The sequence below is a fragment of the Solanum stenotomum genome, chromosome 12 (assembly GCF_019186545.1).
Source record: "Solanum stenotomum isolate F172 chromosome 12, ASM1918654v1, whole genome shotgun sequence".
Classification (NCBI taxonomy): domain Eukaryota; kingdom Viridiplantae; phylum Streptophyta; class Magnoliopsida; order Solanales; family Solanaceae; genus Solanum; species Solanum stenotomum.
Window position 1 is genome coordinate 47,363,806 of NC_064293.1, and position 25,223 is coordinate 47,389,028.

A 25,223-nucleotide genomic window follows, 5' to 3' on the forward strand; every position below is an offset into this window, starting at 1 on the left:
ATTTCAACGTTTTTCTCTTCAATTTTCAACAAAAAAAATCTCACATTCGAGTAATTGAAGTTTTTTTCATCTTTGAAAATTCTTGATTTTGTTGTGATGGATAACTACGTATCAATTTTAATTAAACATGGTGAAAGATGGGATCATTCGGGTTAGTATTTATTATTGTTTAACGTTTGTTTTAGAATGATAGCGAAATGAAACAAAAATGATCAAAACTGTCGATTAATTGAAGGTAGAGTCATATTTTGTTAACTGTTGATATCATATTATGTTTACTGTTGTGAAATGTAAAAAAATTAGTGTTTTTTTTTATTTGTTTATTTTGTATACGGTTGTTGTTTTGTGAAATTATAAATTTAATGTGATTTTATGAATAAATTAAATGAAATTTGTATGAAAGTGTGCTAATTATTCAATAAAAATAATTTAATTATAATGTTGACGAATTTATGAAAATTTATTTTATTTGATAATGAATTTGATAGTATAAGTCGAATGAATTATGTATGAAAAGTGTGTTAAGAAATATGTAAAAAAAAAATAATTGAAATTCTTGACGAAGTGTATTACAAGTGTTTTAAATTGGTATTAAATGTGAAATTGTTGAGTTTATATTAGTTTTGTTATTTTTGTATAAAGTTGGGTGACAGTAATTAATTATTTGGGAAGAGAAATTTATATAATTTGAATGAATAATCGTTTTGTATGAAATGTGTATTAAATGAGTATGAAAATGTGTAAATTTGGTATGAATGATGATTGTTGTATGAAATGTGTATTAAGTGAGTATTAAATGTGAAATATTATGTTTTGTATGAAATTTGTTTTGTAATGTATTGTCTGAATGATATTTGTATGAAAAAATAATGACGAGTGTGTATAATTTTGTTGTTATTATAATGATTTTTATGGATGAAATTTGTATTGTCTTTGGAATGAAAAGTTAATATTATTTAACATATTTCAAATTGATTTGTATAATGTTAGACTAATTGTTATTATTTTTAATGAAACAGAGAATTATGTTGATTTTCAAATGAAATGAATTATATATGAAAGAGGGTTGCTGATGTGAAATTCAAAAGGTCCAAAGTTACTTGCAGTAGATGTTGTCAAGTTGGCCACAACATGAAACATGTTCAAATTATCCTGTGCAAAACTAATGACTGTTTATTTGTTTAGACTATATATAATTTTTATTTTATTTTGTCGTTTAGATTAATGTTTTGTTTTGATATGAAACATAATTGGTTATAAACTTAGTGTTTAATATACCGTTCATTCTTTATACACGGTTCATTAATTAATCATACAGATTGCATACTGTTAAAAATAAAATTTATTCCAGTTTAATACATAAGATAGTGTAAATATTAGTGATAATTATAAAAGGTAATTATAGTATCCTGAGTATTTAATTTAATATAAGTTTACATGAATATTAATTTGGTTTTCAACTGGTGTCCTACTATAAATAAATTTAAAATAAATTGCAGTTAGTGTTTCACTCCCACACTAACTTCAGTTAGTGTCATACACATATTAATCAAAATTTCATACACGTTTTATTCAAACAACATGTATAAAAATTGATAAATTCATATAATCACACAATTTATACCATTTGTATATCAATATTATATCACAATTCATACAATATCCAACAATAAAATATTAAACTCATAGGCATACACGTATTAATCAGATTTCATACACATTTCATCCAAAAACATGTTTAGAATATAAAGTAAGCATGATGTGATTTTTTTTAGAAAAAATCAATAGTTTGACAAATCATACCATTTTCATACCAATTTAATAACTTATACCATAAATACAGTTAATAAACAATCACACCAATGTTAAAACACAATTCATACAATTTGTATACCATTATTATATCACAATTCATAAAATTTTAAAATCGAAACATTAAAGCGTAGTCATACACATATTGATTTCATACAGATTTCATCCAATAAATGTACAGTTTGGAAACACACTGATATTTTCAAAATAGTATCTTGAAATTGTAATAGGCAATCAGTAATTCATATGTAAACGGTATCTACCTGAAAGAAAACATATGATATTATATATCATCAAATACTTAAACACAAAAAAATTGTTCAAAAGTTAAAAAAAAATAACTTTTTGTTGTTCTTCTTGTTGATGGTTTTGAAGATGCTCCAATTTCTACATTTTTTTCTTTTTTCTTTTTGATTTCAGTAACAAAATTAAAATCAAAATCAGAAGGGGTTTCAACAATTTTCCCCTTCCTCTTCTTTCCCTTTTGATTTGCAGGGGTGACCTTTTTTTTTCTTCATTTTTTCTCTCTTTGTCGCTCCTTCAACTTAGATGAACCATCTGTCGCTGGATTTTGAATATTCGCTGGATTTCAACAATTTTAGGCGGGGGAGGGGGGGGGGGGGTGGGTTAATATATTAAAATTTGAAACATGAACATCATCATTAGATGTTCCTTCACCCAATATGGGACTCTTTCGAGGCGTTTCATTGGATTTCTTAGACATAATTTTGTTAGGAAAAAAAATTGCACGAAAGATTGAATATTGGTGTAGTTGGCTGGTGAGAAAAATGGGAGAGAAGAAGGTGAAAGTGGGGTGATAGCGTGTATAGTTGGATAGGTGTGGGGGAAGGGTGGTGGGATTGACTAATGGGAGGTTATGAGTATAACATTAAATAAGGAAGCGTAATCAATGTAAAATCCCTATAATTGTGTAAGAGATAATTATAGGGTATTCTTTATTTCAATAATTTAATAATAATATAAAATTATAAAAAATTACTTATTTAATAAAGTAAAATTTAATTAACATATAAATAATTAGTGATATGTTATAACCCGTAATTAAATTGTTATAAGCAAGAATTTTTTAAAAGTATATTTAAAACCTGTAATATTGACTCTTAAATGTGTATATGGGGTGATTTTTCCGTAATATTATGGATTAGATTAAGGAGAAATTACGTGGATAAGTAAATATATATTAGTTAATTAGCTAATATAACTATAGTTTTATTAGTTACCACTCCCAACTTAATTTTAGCTATAATTACTTGTGCCTCTCTCCTCTCTTCCTTTCCTCTCTTATACATATACAAATATGAATTTTATATATATATATATTATATGATAGATATACAAATACAATTCACCTCTCTTTACTCTATGCCCTCTCTCGCTCACCTCTCTCCCTTCCTCTCCCAAATTCGTCCGTCTCTGTCCTCCCTTAACATGTAGCTATGAATCGTGATTAACAAATTATAGCTATGGAGCATAGTTAAGTTTATTTTAGTGACTATTTGTGAAATTTTCTCTTAGATTAATCATTTAAATATATTATATTTTTTTTAGTTATGTGCATTAATTTAAATAAAATGTGAAATCTCGTACATATTTAAATTAATCTATGTTTTCAAAGGAGGAAACACGTGTTATGTGATTAACTTGTTTACGTAATAGTAAATTGTGAATACTCACAAAACTTTTCTACATATCAATCAAAAGAGTCTAAAATAAATATTTTATCACGTATTTAGATGATTTATTGAAAAATCCATAGTTTGAATATGCAAATAAAATTTACGAACAAATTTAAAAGGCATTAATATATTCAATATAATATAAATAATATATTACTTTAATACAGATTGGTCCATTCATGGCATAATTATATTACTTCCTCTGAGTAAATTTGTTTATTCTACTTTCATTTTGAATCTGTTTTTAAAATAACGTTTTTCTTCTTTATGATACCTTATCTGTTTTAATTTGTATGACATTTTTATTTTTTAAGAGTCAAATAATTTAAGTTTGATCAAAATTTTGTGCATGAAATTTTTAGCTTTTTTAAAAATGAAATTTATGTACTTATAAATTACGTAAAAAGCATTATAAATCACAATAATTTAAAAGATATATGAAAAATTTACGATCAGAGATAGATTTAATTGAATCTAGAAATCTGAAAGGTGCCATGTAAATTGGAAGGGAGTAGTATTTTTTAATTTTAACTTTTCATGTGAAAAGTTTTAGACTACAAACTTTAAAAATATTCATTATTTTTATTTATATCAAGTCAAAATAAGATAAAATGAAAGGAGTATATTTCATGTCAAGTCAAAGTAAAAGAAATAGGGTCTATTTTTAAAGCGAAAAGTGGGATGCGACGGAACGCCGTCGTTCTTGTTGGGTCTTCACAAGGGCTACGATCTGGTGCATCAGCAGCATACAATATAAAGAACGTTGGCATTTCTTGCACCGTTATCAAGAAAAGATGGGACCCACAGGGCCCAATCCGAACGGTACGCAGTTGTTTTTTTGGGACACACATCAATAACAAATTTCTATTTCTCTCTCTTAAATGCAAAAGTCTGCTAATCATTTTCTCTTCCGATTCCGGCGACGGTTACCGGGGAATGTTTTCCGATGACGGTCTGATTTCTTTAAAGAGGTAATAATCTCATAATCTTTGCTTCTTTGTTTCAGTTGTTTGATTTCCTGACGTTCATTTCCATTGATTGATCATATCTCATTGATAAATAAAAAGTTCATAGGTTTAATTTAGGGTTATATTCGAATTAAGGGTTCAAATGGAGAGGAATAGATATAGAGGATTCATATGATGGACTAACAAGTTCGGATTGTTAATGTTCTTGTTGTATTTTCTAATTTAGGTTTTTTTTTCTTTCTTTCCGTTGGTTTTTTCCCCCTTTTGTTAACCCAGAAAGTTATACTTGTTTTGTTTGTTTTCAGCCTTAAGAAAGCGGACAAAAATTGAACCTTTTTCGGGTGGGTGGGTGGGTGGAATTACCTTTATTTTGCTCATTTTCTGGATGCGTATGCTTTGTCCTTTTTCATGTACCGGTTGCTACTATTTTTTTTTGTGCGTAATTGTTGAATCTGTTTTAGTAATTTTCTGAAAGGGGCGGCCTTTTCTCTTCAAGTATTTTCTGGGATTTTGATCAGTTCACTGAGTTTCCTCCAACACCATAACATCTCCTTGGTGTTTTCATAAAGCTGACAGCTACTTGGATATATGATCTTTACATAACTTATAGTGTTCTTTTACAGGTCAATACGCAAACTGCAAAGACTTTTGTTTGTATATTGCTTATGAAGGAAATAAGAAAATTGAAATTTGTCCTTGGGTAGACCGTTGCAGAAGAACGATTCATTCTTCTCTTTGCGTCTAGTCTGTTTTATTTCCAAGCGAATCTCTATGTAGGAAGAAATGTAATTGCAAGTTTTTTGGTTTTTCGTTCTATTTTTATATTTGAAGATTTATTAAGTTGGAACTTTGAACCTCATTTGTTTGAGATATTTGGTCAGAATAAAATATGACCCCGGTGGTCAGGAAGTGTTTTGAGATATTTGTAGTAATTAACCTCATAGATTCTCATTTCACATATCTTTATAGCTTCCTTGTTTGTCCAACATCCATACTTTTGTTTTTTTTTTTCTTTATTCACAATTTCATGTCATCTAAGCATGATTTAGTATAAATGTATACTTAGATATTTGGGTTATCTTCACAGTTACTCTTGATTTATTGCATAAGGAAACCAGTTTCTTAAAACTGAAACTCTGTATGCAGATAAGTTCATGCTTTTGCAAGTCATTATCTAGGTGAAGAATTATCCTTTCTCTGAAGTGCAGTATGATTGCATCAACTGCAAGGCATGAGAGCTGATTGCTTTGAATTACCAAAATCTTTATAAAGAGCTGAAAAGCAGACTATATTCCAGCTGGTTTCCTTGTTGTGCACAAGATGGCGTGTGAAGAAATTCTGAAGGCTGTATTCCCATTTCTGGAGGGCACTGAACTGGCTACATGTATGATAGTGTGCAAACAGTGGCGAGATATTGCACAAGATGATTACTTCTGGAAATGTCTTTGTTCTAAAAAATGGCCATCAATATGCAAACGGTCATCACCTCCCACTGTAACATACTATAATCTATTTCAGAACTTTCATAAGCGTCCATACCGCCGGACTGTTCTCCCTCCAAAGCTTTCCTTCAGTGACTTAGAGTTCTACATTGACATATGGACTGAAGAGAAAATAATATTTTCAGATGTGGTCCCAGGGCCTGTTCTTCAGAAGGGAGTCTGGATCCCACCTCCTGGAATCTGTGATGTGCTTAGGTTCCACTTGGAAGGGCCTGAATACAAGATGACTCTACCTGTGGAACCAAGATTTACAATTCCTTTGTGCCAGACAGTCAGTGTCTCTGTGCTTGTTGGGCGCAAAGATACAAATAAAGTTGCATGCATTATCAAGAAGTCCCTCTTTGATTATATAGATCGAACAGCATATCGGGCTTTAGCTTATGACTATCTTGACTTCTCCTCTCCTATGTGCTTGTTTGTATCGGGTGTTCGGGCATGGATATCTTTGCTGTTCATGGACCATGGTAAAGAGGGGGCCCTTGATGTTTTTGGGATTGAGATGGATTTCTGTGATGCTGCCAATTCTGAAGACGAGGTCCTTTGGCTTCTAGACATGCTGGAGTGGAAGTAAGTACAGTGACTTCCAGATATCTGTGAGGTGGCCAGTCGCCTAAGTTGTAGTATGTCCACTTTGGCCAAAACTTGTACATAGTTATGCTGCTAGAGTGGACGACCATTTAAGTTGTGTACTAAGCCGAATTCCAACTTAAAAGTTATTTTTCTGAAGTACAGTTCTAGTTTTGTCGTTGGAAGACTCACAATAAGATACTCGTATATCATTTCATGTATTAATTATCTATGACTTATGCTGCAAAACCTGTTCATCTTTTTCACTCTTCTCTGATGCAGACTCTTTTAATATCAAAGTTGATTTAGATTTTCCCCGAGGATGAAAGAGCTATCCTGTTCTTGCTTTTGTGTATCATCCTTTAGTGGAGATATATCCTTTCGATGTTTGCTTGTTAATTGTGTGTAATGACACTATCTGGCCACTGTTCCAGAGGAAGAAAGACTTGTTTTAAGACTTCTGTGTTTCCTTCATACCGTGAACTGAATTAAAACTACTTTGTGTTACCCGTAAACTGTAGTGAACCATAACATTTTCTGCAAATACTTAGCTTTATCAAAACGTCAGTGGAAATTTAGCAATTCAAAATAAAGAAGGAATCACAGTGGAAATTCGTTCACGTTTGATCCTTAGTTGCAAAAAGTACAACAGTTAAAAAGGAGGATGATTTTGATATCTTTTGAAAACAACATGAAGTTCTTATCTAGATTATTTATTATCCTCGGATGTCTACCCCTAGCGAGCACTATGAAATTTCACAACCCTTACGCGCTGTTTCTACTAAGCCAGCCATAATAACCTCAATGATTAAAGTAGACTTCCACTGGAGATCATATTATTATGCCAAAATTTCTAATAACGAGAAAGATAACGCAATAATCCTGCTAACAGCTAGTACTATTTTACAAATGTGGAAGTACAAATACGCATCATTATGTTACATGAGTTTGGCAATTAGCCATATGTAGGCCCAGAAAACGTTCAGTTCAGTACAGGCTTCGATGATGACTTGAGCTCTCAGGAACAATTGGCTCGCCAGTGAAGGGGTCAAATTTGTATGGCTCACCAGTGAAGGGATCAAACCTGATCCGTGGTCGAGTCTGTTGATGATCAGAAGTTGGGGTAATGCGTGAATGAAGTCCAACTCTGTCAGCAGTAGCTGAAGGACTCCATGATGCCTGAAAAGTGGGACCTGCTTCATCCATCCTTGATACCCGACCAGATGGGAGGGATGTTGCCTGCAAAACGGGACTTGCTTCCTCCATCCTCCTTGTAGTCCCCCCGCCAGAGAGGAGTGACTGCAAATTGGGACCTGCATCATCCATCCTTTTTTTGTGAAAAGGACCTGCTTCCTCCATTCTCGTTGTCACCCGACCATACATAAGTGAAGTCGCCTGCAAATGGGAACTTGCTTCCTCCATCCTTTCTGTTGTCACCCGACCAGATAGATGGGGATCTAAATACGCTGAATAGCGAGATGTGTAAACATCAGCCCTGCAAGAAACAGCAGCATAGTGTTCATGTTACCTCAGTAGTTTTCTACAATAGGTGCTTCACTAAAGAGCCGGCAAAAACATATTATCACTCCAAGACTATTTTTACTTGCCCAACATCATTCTGCTCTTAGAACCAGACATGGAGCATAGTTCTAAAGTGTTTTAGAGTTGACGTGTAAGCTAACCTAGCCATGGGCAAGGGTACTCGAGAGGCATATGAATCTAGATCTGGCAAACAAACTCTTGTAGAGAAGCTGTCTGGTTCTGGTACCCTCAAGGCAACATCTTCTATCCTCGACTTGCTATCAAACTGTTTCAATCCCAGCTTTTCAACCTGCTGCTATTTCCAGAGAAGACTTTGTTAAATAATGCGTGCAAAAGATAATAGTACTAACAAAGATAAATTTTTTGATGCTTATCTGCACTCTGCAGAACATTACTTTAGAAATTAATGAAGCTAAAAATCCTCCCTTGTTCTGCATATCAGCTTCAGACCACATGAGCTATAAATGAAAGGCATTGGAGAATAGAAGCATGAGAGTCGATCTTCAATTGCTGTAGAATATACTACTAAAATTTTCACTAGGAATACAAGAGGTATAAATATTTCAGACCTGGTCAAGAACAGATATGGCAGCTGACTCGGGCAACATCTTAAGACTGGTTAGATTTACAACATCTATCTGAGAATAAAAACACATTCAAAACCTTTAGCCGGTTCAAGGTAACACAGAACATTCAACATCAGAAATAGGTTACAGCAAATATTATGACGTAACAGATGTCGCATAAAGCAGGTGAAAAGCTTATGTTGCATGATAATTTATGCAGATTTCACAATGCAACGTGCTAACCAGATAAAAACATGTCAGTTGTTTGACCACACAAACATACAAGTAAACCATATATTTGTAGAATTTACATGTCTTATTTTTTCTGCAGAAAGTAAATCATGTATTTGTAGAATTGACATGTCTTATTTTTTCAGCTTCTGCAGAGATAAAGTGGGCCTATCCCTGATCCTAAGAAATAAATTCCATGGATTAGGGTGTGTTAGGTATGGAACAAGGAACTTGTTTACCCATGTTTGATTGGTCAATGTTTTTGGAACATATTTTCTCTAGGAAAAGAAGTTCCTTACAATGAGGAAAATGACTTCCCTAGTGGAAGTAGGGAAAACAAGTTCCACAAGCAACATTCCACATCGGTTGTACTGAACACTGTACCCCCCCATCTGCCATAGAATTTGTCTTAGATTATATACAAATGCTTTTACGTTAATAATTTTTGCTCAAGTACTGAACACAAGAAAATAAGTAAGAAATCCACTGATTTTCCCAAAAAACATTAACCTTCATACTGAACACACCCTTAATATGAACCATCAAAAGCATGGATCAATTCACTAACATTAGACATTTATATTAGTGAAACAGAATTGATAACTCCAGATACCACTCAAAAGAAAACGAAGAATTTATATCTTGCCACTATAACCCATATAAATGAAGAGGCAAGAAAGAGGATCACAAATTTTATATCAGCTTGTTTGGTAGTTCAATAAACAAACACTTGAAGCCAATACAAACAAACTAGATAATGGCAACCAAAACGGAACTTGCCTTTCTTTGTCAATACATAATCACAGAAAAAGAAGAAATTTCATATTTTGCTGTTGATGATAACAAAATTAAGAAGAACACTATTTTGGCTAGAATTGACATGAAAACCTTCTTGATAAATTAGAACGACATAATACATGAACAGAATTACAGCTTCGGGTAGTAGAGTCCATCCGTTAACTTACATCATATCTAGTAGCAATACCAAGCCGCAAGATCCGAACTAAACGCTCCTTGACAAGCACAGGTAGTGCAATTACAGCAGCTTCATAAGGATCCAAATAATCCATTTCCTGATTGAAGAAATATAATCAAAGCATAAGACGACAGATTCAGAGTTGAATGGAAAATAACAACCATTCAAATCAAAATGAGCTTAAACAGTTCAATCATGCAGCTGACAATAACTTCATATAGACTCGCTTCAAGCATTTATGATCATAACGTTAAACACAATATTATTATTCTTATTATATTTTCTTGATATGGGATTCCCATCCCATCAAACCTCCATGGTGGAAGTGGAGTGCTACCAGAATATTATGCGCTAGGAGGATATTTACAAGAGAAAAAGGCAAGTTCTACAAAACGATTACTGGACCAGCATTGTCATATGGGAGTGAATGTCAGTCCTCTAAGGTCCCATATCCACAAAATAAGTGTTGCAGAAATTTTAATGTTAAGATAGATGCATCATACAAGATTAGAGAAATTCAGGAATGGTCATACGCCATAAGGTGCAAGTAGCACAGATAGAGAACAAAGTGAAGGGTCTCTTAAGACAAATGTCCTACATAGACTCCAAATGAAAAGAAATGAAGTACACCACAAAATCACATAAAATGAAGTTATCTTAAAGACCCAAAAATCACATAGAATGTAGTTACTTAAGGACCTAAAATCACATAGAATGAAGTTATCTCAAAGACCTAAAATCACAAAGAATGAGCTTATCTCAAACACTTACAGTCGCATGAATCCATGCAGATTTAGAGAACCTCTAATACCATGGAACTTCAAGTTACAGATTATCCAATGAAAAAGGTTCAGATAGAGTGCAATAGATAGTGTAAATTCATATGGTGACCCCAACTAGCTTGAGATTGAGGCATTAGTTGTATATTTGAAAAGAACTGACGGTATACTACAAAGGTAGAAGCATCATATAAGCTTTGCCCAATGCAAGCCACGAAATTTCTATCAGAGCCACTTTTACTTTATTTTCAAAGGAAATTGTACCGGCAAATATTTGCAAGATTAAAAAGCCAGCATATAAAATATTTTAAAGGAGAGGAGACATCAGAGATATCAAAAAAGAAATTAACATCTGATAGGTGCATCACCGGTTGAGATTTTGATTTAGGACCCCCAACCATCTCAACATTTGGATCATCCTTCAAAAGCTTGGAATGACTCTCAATGTTACTGGACATTTTTTGATCCTCACGACCTCGTTTCCTGTTCTTATCCGTTGGCCTCGCAACTTCGACCTGTTAGCAGATCATAATTGATCATCAATATTACATATCTGTAAACTATTGTAAAAGATATCAGCTTGGACAACTTATGAAAACTAGAAAGGACAAAAATCACCTGAATCTTGCTTGAGGGACCGCCCATTGGCCCTTGTACAGTTTTCTCATTCAATCCTTTAATAGCATTGTCAAGATCCTATCCTCACGGCATTCGTTGGTAGATGGGGGTGGGAAAAGAAACAAAAGAAAGACAATGTCAGCTATTATAAAGCGAAATTGCAATTTTAAGGGTCCCTTTTTTATTTTGATTTCTACTTTTCCCCTGATAAAATCAGATTTTCCCGCAGAATTGATATTCAATGCTACTACATGGATCATATCCTTTCAGTTTATTGTACTGACTCTAGAAAAGAAGAATACTAATTGTCTATTATTCATCACAAGTAGCAGTAGCTTTAATGATGCTAAACAAGACTTGTAAGCATATTAATGGTAGGAAACTAATGACAAACTGTGATTCAAGAAATTTTCGAGTGGCTCCATTGCCAAACTTTCTGTTACTATCTCACACACCCGTTCAGATATGCAGACAAAATTCCCATTTTAAGGATATCAGCTCCCTTCTCCCACTGCCCATTGACTTCACCTCCTTGAGCCCTCACTATATAGATCCCCTAACATTAGCCTACTCCATTGATTATTGATCGTTAAGGTAATTGTCCCACCACCTTAATCAGCTTCAAAATTGCCTGGCAGCTAATCTTTGCTGCCTTAGGTTTGGAAGAATCTCTTGTAGTTGACCAGGCACAAAAAGCTTACCTCTTAACATCACTTGGCAATTTAAGCAACCGTCAATATTTCAATTTGAATAAAGACTATTAGATGATCAAAATTACATAGCGAGTAAGAGAATTGAGAGAGGATTTAGTATTTACAGTGCTAATGGAGACAATTAAGGGAAAAGGAGTCATAGTTAACTGCGAATATGGTAATTGGGATTTGGGGCTAGAGATTACTGAATGTTAAGAAGATGAGAAGAGACATTGTAGATTCAGGAAATGAGAGGGACAATGAAGACATATGATCAGTAGTGTTTGGCATAAAGAGCTCCGATGGATTTTATGCATCATATCGAAGAGTTGACAATGAAGACAGATGATCAGTTTAATAGATTAATATGCACTTACTAAACATCAACTGGAATAACAGTTTTGTTTAACCAGTGAATGAGATCCCAGATCTCCAAGAGCCAACTCACATTCTAGGAAGGATTGGAGAATTACCCACTGTTTACCTAGGAATGCTTCTTGGGACAAAGAGTAGATCAATGCTTCTTGGGACAAAGAGTAGATCTAAGGAGATATGGAATGGAGTGGCTGAAGAGTGTGAGAAGAAGCTATCTAATTGGAAGAGCCAGTATTTATCATTGGGAGGCAGAGTAGTGCTCATCAATGCTGTCCTAGATACTATGCCTACTTACATGATGTCTCTGTTCCCAATTCCTGTAAATGTGATCGATAGAATTGATGCTCTAAGAAGAAACTTCCTTTGGGAAGGCAATAGTGACAAAACAAAGATCCACCTAGTGAAATGGGATGACCTGCTACTCAGTAAGAAGGAAGGAGGCCTGGGAATTAAGAACCTGAGAATCCAAAATCAAAGTTTGTAGATAATATGGCTATGGAGATTTGTCTCTGATGAACAGTCTCTGTGGAAAAGGGTAATCAAAGCTAAGTATGACATGGAAGGGGTGTGGATAACTAAAGAAGTCAGCAGTACTTATGGTGTCAGTCTGTGGAAAACCATCAGTAATCTATGGTCCAAATTCAGCTTGAAAACCAGTTTCAAAGTAGGCAATGGTATGAAGATAGCCTTCTGGGAGGATGACTGGTTGGGCAGAGGATCTCTAAAGACCCTGTATCCTGATATACACAGCATTAATCAACAGCAAGAAACTACAGTTGGGGAGGTATGGACTCTAACTTTTAAAAGAAGGCTGTTTGATTGGGGAAGGGAGACTATCTCTGAAAACTAAAAATGTTCAATCATTAGGTGTTGAAGACTACATTCTGCATGAACTTTAACCCAAATTCGAAATTCAAAATAGTCAATTTGTTTACTTGTTCTAGGTTTTTTATTTTGAAGACATTATAATCAGACATATTAAAATAATTTCACTTTTGATATATGTAAATATAAGAAATCGATGATTTGCACCTAAACGTAGCCAGAAGACAAAAAATAAAATAAGGTACCATTCAACAAAATTACAAGGAGGGGGGGCTGAAATTAGTAATTGGAGCAGGAGTAGAACTCTAAAAATAAAAGTCAAACTTGTACTAACAATGACACGGTAGAACTTACAGATCGCTTATCGAAGTAAACAAATCCAATGGTTGAACTACCCTTCCTGGATAGAGCTACCTTCTCTACCTGAGATATATTAACCACATGTATGGTAGGTGTCATCAGAGAGTTTGAATGTTTGAATTTTTAATGCAACTGGAATATTCGGGAAAACATCAAAATGAAACTGCAAGGTATAATACATTGCCAAAGGGCTGAAAGAGCTTCTTCAAGTAATCTTCATCAGCACCAGGAGGTACGTTTCTGACAAAGGCTACTCTTATCTGACAATCCAAACAAAGCCAAGGTGAAAATGACAGAAATCTAAGGATTTTCATTCTCTAAATATCGTAAAAATGGAAGATTGGAAGAAACCTGAGCAAGTTCATTAGGATCAACTTCAGATTCCTCCTCAGCCCACTGTACAGATGGATGCAAGTTGCCACCGATGAGAAAATCAGATTGGGAGCCTACCCGTAAAGCACGGGCCGCAGCCTGTGATTGAGAATTTTGAAGGATATTTATATTTGGGATGTTACAGGATTGTTTTCATTAGAGTAGCATATTCATAATGGGATGGAAGTATTGGATTTTATTGAATTATTTATTTGGCAGTAACCAATGGCTACTGCACAATATTCAAGAGTTTTGGGAAACATGTTACATGACAGTGAAGCAGACAAGGACAAATTTGGGAGTTTTAAGTATGAATTACAGCATATTCCTTCTGCACTGATTCTTGAACTTGCACAGCAAGATACAGTGATTTCAGCACAGAAAGGCAACAGATTAAAGGCTAAATGAGGGTTCCAATTTTGACCCAACTTGCTGTAAATTGAGCAGATTACATAATCATATGAAGTTTGTTAAGTTCATAGTCGAGGATTAACAAAGTTTAGTTGCTCACTTAAAAGCCATCTAAATCCTATCAAGGCAGACACAAAGCTTGACATTACAACATCCAAAATGAGGAGTTGTTTTTTAAAATGTGGCATTGAGACTGAGATTTATGGATATAAGCATTTCTTTTTTATTTCAACAAACACTATGCCTTAATCCTAAACTAGCTGGGATTGGTATATGAAATCCTCTGTATCTTTTGATAAATCAGAAAATAAGAGCTAATATCTATAAGATCATAGCTTCATTTAAGATTACCAATTGCTTTAGAGCTACTTGGATAAAATTGAATCATTAATGACTAAGAATCTACAAGTTTTATTAACAGCTAGAAGAATCAAGAAAATAACAGAAACTTTGATTCCGGAATACAACTTCAATAGAGTGCCCATTTACACATTTTGTGAGTGTTATCTATCATAAATATGGAAGTGTCATTCGTAAGACAGAAATCAACATAAAAGATGTGCACCAATGAAAAAGAGTTGGCCTGATTCTCCCTGCATCTCAAATGAATATCTAGTAATGACTTGGCACTGGTAGGCCTGAGCAAAGATACCTAAGTTTGGAGCTGGAAAATGTAAGGAACGTTCTCCCTTTTTGGTGGGATTGGAGTAAAATAACATTTTAGAAGGAAAAAACGACTGTTACTTTGAACAGACAACAAAGAACAAATCAAAACTTAGCTTAGGACCTAGTAGCAGTATATTAGATTTATCATGTTATAAGGAAATTAAGTAAATTGTTCACAGAAGGCATAAAAATTGGCTTTCAACAGGAAAAGTCTAGTAAATAATTCTTGATTGGGTAGAATTTGGACAACTTTTGTAAGCTAGAATTCTTAACACCGGTGAATAATTTTTGGACCTTTACATTGGTCCAATAATATTCTTTTTGTATAAGTATGTCAGACATTGGAAATATCTGCAAGAAGTACGGGAGTGAAGAAAATTGAAGCAACTGGTCAAGCTGACCTCAGCAAACTAAAGCACCACAGAAGGAAAGCATATTGTTACAGATAACCAAGTGACAGTATATTGAGGCGATAGCACTTAAGATGTGCGGGATCCAAGGAAGGGCCAGACCACAAGGATCTAGTGTACGCAGTATGCAGCCTTACCCTGCATTTCTGCAAGAGGTTGTTAAAGAATTTTAAATCCTATTAAAATGTTATCTTGTATAAATTATTTTCTATTTGAATTATGTAACATAACTATAATACTTTTCATGTTAATGCTTCTTAGTATTTAGGATTTTAAAATCAATTAAATTATACTTATTAAATTTGTCCTTATTCGAATCAAGTTGGAAATCTTAATATTCGGGACATTGAAATTAATTACTCCCTCCGTCCCATTTTATGTGGCAACATTTGACCGGGCACGGAGTTTAAGAAATAAATGAAGACTTTGAAATGTTTACCAAATTGCCCTTTTAAAAAGTAGACTCAATTTCTCTCTCCTCATAAATGTATTGGAGTATTATTTTAAGATTAAGTGGGACCAACAAGGATAAAAAAGGAATTGTACCTTTAAATACTTTCCATATAAGGAAATGTGACATTCTTTTTGGGACTGACCAAAAAGGAAATGTTGCCACATAAAATGGGACAGAGGGAGTAACATTTTAATTATCTTATTTACATTATTTCATTGCTTGAACATTTAACATTTCAGTATAGGAAACACGCACAAAGTGCGTACTTTAAGACTAGTAGATGAAAACATGGACTCTAGAACATTGGAGACATCAATGATCAGATGTCATTAGGAGTTTTCAGAAGTCCATATGGAGATAGCAGCCCTGGAGATACTAAAAGTCAAAACAACACAAGTACAAGAAGATGATAGCACTTTACCAGTTAGTTGATATACAAATGGGTATAGAGGTGGCAGGTATCCCGTGGAATTAGTCGAAGTGCGCAAAAGCTGGCTCGGACACCACGGTTATCAAAAAAAAATAGTAGAGCATTACGCTTAGAATTCATATAAATATATGGAACGTCTTTTATTTTGTCCTTTTTAGTTTCTAATAAGCACATTACTTACCAATTTTTAAAGAGATTCTCACTAGCACACATAACATTTTCATGTGGTGTTCAAAATTTTGTAGAGAACAAATTCTGCAGCTTTTGTTTCACGTTTTAGAATATCTGGTATGCATTCCAGTCATATGTTAGAGATTGAAAAGAATGCTATTATCATAATTTAAGGATTCAATTTCTCAATCTGTAATAACATGTCTAAGAGTGTTCTTTTTTTATAAGGTGAGGTTAATAACATGTCTGAAAGTTTATTTCATATTGGGAGATTCCTCAAGAATCTAGGCATCATAATTTGGTTCTGGAACAGAGAATCAAAACCACGAACCTGAGCTTCTATCCTGTAGTATTTAAGATGCAACGATATGAGTAAAAGTGATGTTACAAAAAAGTTGAAATAATTCAACATCCATAATACTAATTAACAATGTTAAACATAGACAGAGGCACTTACAGCATGAGATGAGAATTTCACGAAGGCAAATCCCCGATTCCGTTGCTTCTGACCAAGTTGGACATCTCCAAGAATTGCAAGATCGACAGATACAACATCTGGAAAAACCTAGAGAGAGGGAAAGATTGATAATCAATATTTCAAGAGATTTAAAAAAAAAAAAGCACTCTAAGCAGTCAAAGGGTGTACCTGGCGCACAAAACTCTCAAATTCCTCGGCACCCCAACCTTTAAATAATCCAAACAAACAATAAGGAATGCATACAGTTATAGAAAACTTGTCTCTTCCACAAGTGCCAAAGAAAACATAAGTAGAAGGAAGATCCTATCAGGTTCAAATTCACTACTCCAGAGAAGAAAATTTATTCTTATAAACTACCAAGTGTACAAAGCCCAAAATGAATGAGAAAAAGAAAAAGAGACAATTTAATCAACACAATGGATATATATGAAATATCAGCCCATAAAATTGTAAGATAATGCCAGGTCCTTGTAAGTTCAAAATATCTTCAATGTAATGGCATCTTCACATTTTGAATGTAACTTGATATTGTCATTATAAAGCTTCTCCAGTGTCACAGAAAGACACTAGTTAAGTCGGGCAACAAATCTTGGACAACAAGATTTGCAAGAAAAATGAGACAAACCTTTGTTAAGATTTCCAAGAAATAGAGTGTCCTGCTCAACTGAGGGGCGAATCCCAATTTTCTTCCCGTCCAGCTGAAATAATAGCCACAAAAATATATCAAATGTAATAGGGAGAAAATCTCACTGTTCAACAGATTACAAGCAACCAGACTCATAACAAGATGACTATTTGCCAAACATTTCATACTAAGAGAGAAGTAATCTTATCCAGTCACCAAGTTTCAAACCGTGAGCAACTGACCCTCGGGGATTTCTTGGTCATCAAAAGAAAAATTGGTCATGGACAATATGAGCCGGATAAATAATACTCCCTCCTTTCCTTTTCATACGTCACCTTTTTAGAAATCACTTGCATTAAGAAACTAAGTTTACAATTCTACCTTATGTGATAAAACCAACGTTGTGATTCTTACTGTTCCATAATACAGAGTCACCACCACAAAAGACATAGTATCCAAACATAAATAGTTGATCAATAGGAGAATCAACCCAATTTGCATCAGAGTATCCTATATCTTGAGAATTTTCTTCCGTCTTTGTATAGTAGCATTTAGCTTGGTGCTTTAGTAAGTATCTTATAGTTCATACAACAACATCCCGATGATCAGTGCTTGCAGAGCATGAATTGACAAACTACGACCGTAGCAAAAGAAGAGCTTGATGTGATAACAGAGAGGTACTTTAATGAACCAACCAACCTTTTGTTACCTGTTAAGATCTACATAGCTTACCCCCTGATATTAGGGGATTACTATTTGGATCCATGGAACTATTAATAGGTCTATGGTCCATGACTATGCTATCAAATACAACATATAATCTAGTGAATGCTCATGAATAAGTAAGGAGATAACCCAACAAAACAAAGATGTTCATAGTTGAACAAATACCAAATTAGGTGTTTGTAGCTATCCAAAGAATGGAAAAAAAAGAAAGTAAAACGAAAAAGAGCAAAAAAACACTGAACTGATCAATTGCTCCCATTGGTGGAAAAAATCCCAGCATTTATACAAATCTGAGCTTTCAAGAAAGCAAGATGTACAGTTCAAGCTTATCTTCATGAAGAAAAATATTCAAGTAATTAGTTAAAAGTGTCAAAATGTCAAGAAATAGTTGGTTATACAGCCAATCTTTTATTCTGGGGAAAAATCAATATTCTGAGTAAGTCACGTTTTCTTAATATTATTTTAGAGGAACCCATTCTTGAATAAAAAGAAGGCAAGCCTTTGAAAATAGATGTAAGCCATCAAGTAAAAGTTTCAGCTAGGAATTTTTTATTTTTTTTTGAGAAACTATTGCTTATCCAAGTAAGTGGTCGATCTTATGTACATTCATGAATTATAACAGCTTCACAAAGGCAATTTGATAGCAATAAAAAATAATGCAAGAGTTTATCAAGACAAGACAGTGAAATAATGCATCTATGTTAGCCTTTTACCACATATCCAGATTTTTCCTTCAGAGCTTTGTCAGCAGCATATTTTGTTGCAAATCGTACAAAGCAGAACCCCTGTAGTCATAACAAATTAACACTGCAACATTAGCATCTAAACCATCCTTTTTTCTAATGTCTCTTTTTTTAGCTTCTTTTCTTTTTTTTAGGGATGGCAAAGCATGAAAATTACAGGTAATACAAATAAACAGATCATACTGACTACCTTGGCATTGCCTATCTGGTCTTTTATCAACCGTATTTCCACAATCTCACCGCATGAAGAAAATACCTGTAAAATGTAGATGTTTATATACACATAATCTGACACAAATACACTGTGATAATATAAGATAGTTCCAAATCATTGACGATAAGAAGTCTAGCTCTAATCATATGTTTCTTACCATTATATTTTTGTAAACCAGAAACACTAGCTTTCGGCAAAGGAGTGTTCTGTTAGTTTTTTAAAGATTAAAGTAGAGTCACGAAAAATAAATTTGCAAGTGCAGAATGTAAATAGGTAAACTGATCTACCACAAAATAGGGCATGACTAAGTTTAACAATTCAACCCCAAGAGAGAGGAGTAAAGCTGACAAACAACAACCATATCATATAGTTTATTTAAGAACAAAATTGATTGTTATTTAATAGAAGTTAAAATAATATCCATTTTGTAATATAGTTCATGAGAATAACAATTTATGATGTAAGGAGCAAAAAGGAGCAATTGGTTGCGTCATTACCATAATAAGGGATAAACCCCACTTGCCTCAAAAGAAGTATGGTCTGTTCAAAAAATGACCCAACCAAGCCCTCAAAGACAGCAGAAAACTAGTCACCCTTAGAATTCAGTGAATTTAACCCTTTGATTGAACAAGCAATCTAGCCTAACTTCAATCCTTCAAGTCAATAGGAGACTTAGCCTAAAACATTACAACATACGCACAACATCATAACATTCGCACAACTTTATATTATTTTTAAAAAAATAAAATTGTACTTAATAATATAACATGCGCACAACAATTTGTTCTTTTTATATACATTTATTATTAATCAACGCAACACACACGTGCAAAGCACGTACACTTAACTAGTACTATCATAATCTGATGAAAGGCATCCAGTGAATGGCCTGGGTAACTGTTGCGCAAGGTAAAGTTCCACCCAAAGTCACATGCATTAGTTGGATGTTGTATATGATGTATATCTCACTCAAAGACAACAAGAGAATGAGACGTTTTATCCCATCCAATCGGTTTTATATGTATGAAAAGGATATCGACGATACTAATCATCTTTTTCACATTGTAAGGAAGCGAGGGAGTTATGGGACCATTTTTTTAAAAAAATCTAATTAGGATCCATTGACTAATGTGAAGGACTCTGGATATAACCATCTCCATGCAGCTGGTAGGAACACACAAAAAACTCTGCACAAGATTTTGTTTACAACCCCAACATGAATCATGTGGACTCTCCCGAGTGAAGCACCTGGATGTGTTTTGATGGTGAAACTTACCCTAGTCATATACTGATGCATAAGTGTTTAACTGACCTCGTTTTTGGTATAATAAAACTTTAAAATAATGTTGTTGATAAGTTGAAAAAAAAAAATTGAAACTAGTAACATGTTGATAAGTTGAAATTGTTAACAATGTAGATAACACATTCGTTTTTTAGAACTTCATTTTTACGCACTTTTTGCAACTCTCAGCAACTGCTCACCCAGTTAATAATACTTACTTATTTTATCCACACAAAAAGAAAATCAAAACAAGCTCAATGTAAGAAAAATAAAAAATACTTGAACCAAAAATATAAAAATAAAAAAAATTAACTTGAGGAACCAAATAGATCACGTAACATAAATCCGGAACAAACCTCATGAATTTTGCTTTCAGTAGTAGTACGGGCCAAACCACCAACAAAAATCTCTGTCCCTTTCATTTCCTGTTCTGCCAGAGCCAGAAAAACAAGAAAAGCCCATTAAAAGTGAAAACCTACATTGCGTACAAAGGGAATTGAGACCAAAGAATTGCATCCCCTCTCTATAAAGAATTCACATGAATACACATCATTCAACACCCTTTATTATCCAAATGTCGAAAAAAAAATCACAACTTTAGTGAACTAATATATAAACTAACATAACAGTGCGTATGCAACTGAAAAGAAATTTACTGGAGAAAATCGCCCCGCCCAGTGAACAAAAAAAGACCGCGTTTTCAGCCCTTTTAGGGTTCTACCAGTAATGAGCTATACTAAGGCTGCTTTTTTGTCTTCAATTCAATGATTTGCATCAAAATTATCAGTTTTACTTTGGCCAAACAAATTTATGGCATTCCAACTTTTCTGGAAAAAAAATCTAACTTTTATTCACTCTAATTGTATGAATTGTTTGTATAACAAATTAATTACCTGAAAAAATGAAGTCTCCAATGAACTCTCAATCCGAGAGCGATTCGGTCGGAACCCTAAGCCCTCAAATCAGTTGTCGTTTCAGAGTTCAGTCTTCCCTGCAGATCATCGTACTCTTTTTCTATACAGAAGTTAGGGAAAATAGTGCTTTTAGTCCTTAAATATTGCCTTATTTCAGTTTTACTCTTTATATTATTCTGCAGAGCATATATGACCTTTAACTATGTCTAATGTGCTATTTTAGTCCCTAAAGCAAATCTAAATGACACTAAGGAATTATGTTGCAATTACTAAAATAAAATAAAAAATGCAACATGTTTGCTCTTTTCACTACCTTCTCAACATCACTCTCCTTCACCTTTAGTTTTAATGACCGGATCAGTTTTCACCCACCTCGATTAATTTCAGAGGATACCTCCCACCAACAATAGGTATTAGATAATTCTTTCCACTAAGGTTAGAACAAATGGAAGGAATCACCTAGTATTTTTACATTAGGAGCAACATTCCTAATGTCTTACTTGTTAAATGTAAATAATTCTAGGAGATTGAATTATATGTGTGATGCTTCATGCTTGCAAAGTATGTGATTTAGCAGTAGAAATGATCTAGTTAGCATATGTTTTTTTTAGTTGTTGAAAGTTCAATTAGTATGGAAGTTGATTCATACCAACTGACCAAAATTTAGAAGAAAACAAGGTTGATTTTGCAAGATGGTGGAATGATTTGTTTCGCAATACATGTCAATGTCCTGATTTTCTTGAGCTAATGAGCTAAATTCTTTAAATTTTCACAGTGAGATGTATGAACTTAATAATGACATAATTAATAAGCTTCTTTTGTTATTCAATCATTATCTCTTGCTTTTGATTTTTCCTTTTTAGTTACCATTCAGCAAGTATAGATGGGGATAGAAACATGTTAAAATCCTTCCTAGCTTTCTTTTTGTTTGCAGTTAGTTTGTTGAATAAATAAGTTCGGGATTGAGGTGTAGTTGTTGATATTGATTATATTTCTAGAACTTCAACGTGCGTAGCCTTTAGGGTGGAGGTGGGGCGGTCATTTTCTTCAGACAAGTGAATGGTTATAGAACAATTATATATGTCAACACAACCTGCATTATTGCAAACATAAAAAGGAAGCATCTTTGGTTTAATCCAATAAGGTCTTTTATAATCTACGATTAGATCTCATTTTTTAATATGAAATAACACCATTGTGTTTTATTGTTCTTCTGGAGTAAGTTGTACACTGCAAGAAAAGTTTTTGTATTTGTAACATCACTATGTTCCCTCTTTAAGTCTTTCTAGCATCTTTTCCTTGATAAGTCTTCTCATTATTTTTCCAGAAGGAGATTTCGGAATACTATCCACAAACTGCACCACTCTCACTCGTTTATACTGTGCAACGGTTGATGCAACGTAGTTGATGATGTCCTCATGGCTTTCTTTTGCTTTTGAGTTCAATACTACCCATGCTGCTGGTATCTCTCCTGCTTCTTCATCTGGTAGCCTAGAGTTGTAAAGAATATACATCCGTTATTCGTGTCAGTTTTTCCATTTTAAAACTGAACTCAGCTAGTTGATTTTACTTACCCAACTACTGCAGCATCTTCCACTGAAGGATGTGTGAGAAGGATCCCCTCTAATTCAGCTGGTGCAACCTGTTAAACCAGCAAAGAGGTCCAAAGACAAAAGTAAAAACAGGATTCTTGGTTCAGCTTAGTAAATTTGATCAAGTTTTAAGATAGGTCCAAAAAGAAAAACAGATTCGACTTGGTTATATGAGTGTTATCTTTACTTGGAATCCCTTGTACTTGATAAGCTCTTTGATACGATCCACTAGAAAGATATCACCATCATCGTCTATGTAGCCAATGTCACCAGTGTGAAGCCACCCCTCCGTATCAATTGTAAGGCTAGTCTCGGTTTCATTTTTGTAGTAACCTGTACATTTTCACATCAAAGGGTTAAGTTCCATATATCTACCAATGCCTGCTAGAACGAAGGACTGTTTAAAGGGAAGAGTTATGGTCAGCTACCCTTCATAACACATTGGCTTTTGACACATATCTCGCCTGGTGTGTTCTTGGGGAGAGATCTACCGGTATCAGGATCAATGAACTTTACCTCCAAATTAGGCAGAATAAAACCAACGGAATTTCTTTTAGCAATGTGCTGATTGCTGTGGGAAAGAGTAATGCAGCTGTGCTCAGTCATCCCATATGCCTAGCAGTTGAATAAACCAGAACAAAACTTGTCAAAAACAACATTTTGGACTGAATAATTCGTTGACATCAGAAGGACCACTATAAGTTTCTAGTGGATGTTCACCTCTTGGACCTGAACATCCGGAAATTTCTTCTCAAATTCATTAAGAATCTCAGGGGCAAGTGGAGCAGCTGCTGTCATTATGGATCTAAGCTTAAGCTTTTTGAGATCAAATTCATCAACGATCGGATTCTTAACAAGTGCCAAGATGATAGGTGGCACGATAGGTGCAAATGAGACTTCATGTGTGATGAGTGCATTTAGAAATGCCCTCAGTTCGTACCTACGCATGACAACCACTTTCCCTTTGTTCCTAATGGTTGCACAACAGATTCCGGTTATACCATAAATGTGAAAGAATGGTATCAGACCTAGTATCGTAACTTGACCTATCATTTCTGGACTAATGCTAAAGAGTGTAGAGCAGAGGTTTGCTACTAGATTTCTGTGAGTTAACATCACTCCCTTGGATAGTCCTGTCGTGCCTGATGAAAAGGGCAGTGCACATAGATCACTTTGTTGCACAATTTCATCTTCTTGGTTTGTTATGTGATCAGTTCTGGAACTGGCACGATCTGCAGCTTCGAGCAATTCATCCCAATGAATTGTTCCTTCTACACGTTCTTCACCTAGTATTATTACTGGCAGCCCACAATCTTTCACCTGCAATTTCCATTACTTTAGTTGGAAGATGAAATCATCTTGTTTTCCATCATAGTAAAATGCAAGTTTTAGTTGGACCAATACGAGTAACAAGTACAAGAAGTTTGGTCCTAATGAGCCATCTGAAGACACTCTTCTACAAGAGGTGTCATCTCAAATTTCTTAAGTAAGTATGTGCGCGTGTGTATATAATAAACATCCATTGGGGACAAGAAGTAAAGTCTTAAAACCTCTATAACCCCATACGCAAATCATAGACAAGTCAAGTTAATCGTGATAATAGGCTGACACTGCTTAGGCAACTTTATGCGTACACCACTGAAATGAGTTGGAAGTTTACTTACCTTGTGATAGGTTGGTAGATCAGAGACAATAAGCTTGCCATCAGCAGATTCAACTTGTTTCATAATTTCTGATGAATGAGCTGCTGGATTTGCACCTGAAAAGACACCACCACCAGCCATGATTCCGAGAGCAACAATAGCATATTCCGGTACATTTGGAAGCACTACCAACACAACCCTTCCTTTTCTTAAGCCAAGGGACCTCAAGGCCTTGGCAAACCTCCTTATGTCTCTTTCAACTTCGCCATAAGTGTAGCCTTTGCCAGTGGTAGCATCCACAAACGCCAGTCTGTCAGCATACAACTCTACATTGTGAAGTACAAAATTCGGGAGAGTCACGTTGTCTGGTACATGGACCGGAGGATATCTACTCCGGAAAATGTGTTCACCTTCCTCTTGCTTTTGTGAGCATTCAACTACATGAGTTCCCATTGCCAGGAATATGGCTTATCTCAACTCCCCAAGCTAATTTATAGGTGAATTAAGTTATTATACCTTGGTAAGTACCAAGTAGTAGCATCACGAATATGAAATGAGCATGCGTGGATGTTAGAAGATTGG

General features: G+C 34.4%; 3 protein-coding genes across 11 annotated transcripts; 1 reads left to right on the forward strand and 2 right to left on the reverse strand.

Moving 5' to 3' along the window:
- Positions 1-4,342: 4,342 nt before the first annotated feature.
- On the forward strand, positions 4,343-6,858 carry LOC125846499 (F-box protein At5g39250). 3 transcript variants are annotated; one of them, XM_049525939.1, is made up of 2 exons: positions 4,343-4,480; positions 5,624-6,858. In XM_049525939.1, the coding sequence occupies exon 2, from the start codon at positions 5,798-5,800 to the stop codon at positions 6,548-6,550; it is 753 nt and encodes a 250-aa protein (XP_049381896.1). In that variant the 5' UTR covers positions 4,343-4,480; positions 5,624-5,797; the 3' UTR covers positions 6,551-6,858. The 3 variants fall into 3 exon arrangements, with proteins under 3 accessions (XP_049381896.1, XP_049381898.1, XP_049381897.1); XM_049525941.1 differs by having other exon boundaries at positions 4,364-4,480; positions 5,686-6,858; XM_049525940.1 differs by having other exon boundaries at positions 4,381-4,480; positions 5,565-6,858.
- A 522-nt stretch (positions 6,859-7,380) lies between these two features.
- Positions 7,381-21,548, reverse strand: LOC125846480 (uncharacterized). Of its 7 annotated transcripts, none has more exons than XM_049525912.1 (18): positions 21,386-21,537; positions 20,849-20,922; positions 19,187-19,252; positions 18,967-19,038; positions 17,528-17,600; positions 17,071-17,108; positions 16,882-16,989; positions 13,862-13,981; positions 13,690-13,770; positions 13,505-13,573; positions 11,259-11,336; positions 10,991-11,155; positions 9,851-9,958; positions 8,658-8,726; positions 8,484-8,546; positions 8,229-8,383; positions 7,956-8,041; positions 7,381-7,859 (listed from the first exon to the last, which is right to left on the reverse strand). In XM_049525912.1, the coding sequence occupies exons 2-18, from the start codon at positions 20,912-20,914 to the stop codon at positions 7,534-7,536; spliced, it is 1,743 nt and encodes a 580-aa protein (XP_049381869.1). In that variant the 5' UTR covers positions 20,915-20,922; positions 21,386-21,537; the 3' UTR covers positions 7,381-7,533. The 7 variants fall into 7 exon arrangements, with proteins under 7 accessions (XP_049381869.1, XP_049381868.1, XP_049381863.1 ...); XM_049525911.1 differs by having other exon boundaries at positions 7,893-8,041; XM_049525906.1 differs by having other exon boundaries at positions 7,381-8,041; positions 21,386-21,548.
- A 983-nt stretch (positions 21,549-22,531) lies between these two features.
- Positions 22,532-25,094, reverse strand: LOC125846484 (4-coumarate--CoA ligase-like 1). Its single transcript, XM_049525916.1, has 6 exons — positions 24,663-25,094; positions 23,719-24,318; positions 23,427-23,613; positions 23,186-23,331; positions 22,981-23,048; positions 22,532-22,897 (listed from the first exon to the last, which is right to left on the reverse strand). Exons 1-6 carry the CDS (start codon positions 25,092-25,094, stop codon positions 22,669-22,671), a joined length of 1,662 nt encoding a protein of 553 aa, XP_049381873.1. The 3' UTR covers positions 22,532-22,668.
- Positions 25,095-25,223: the final 129 nt, after the last annotated feature.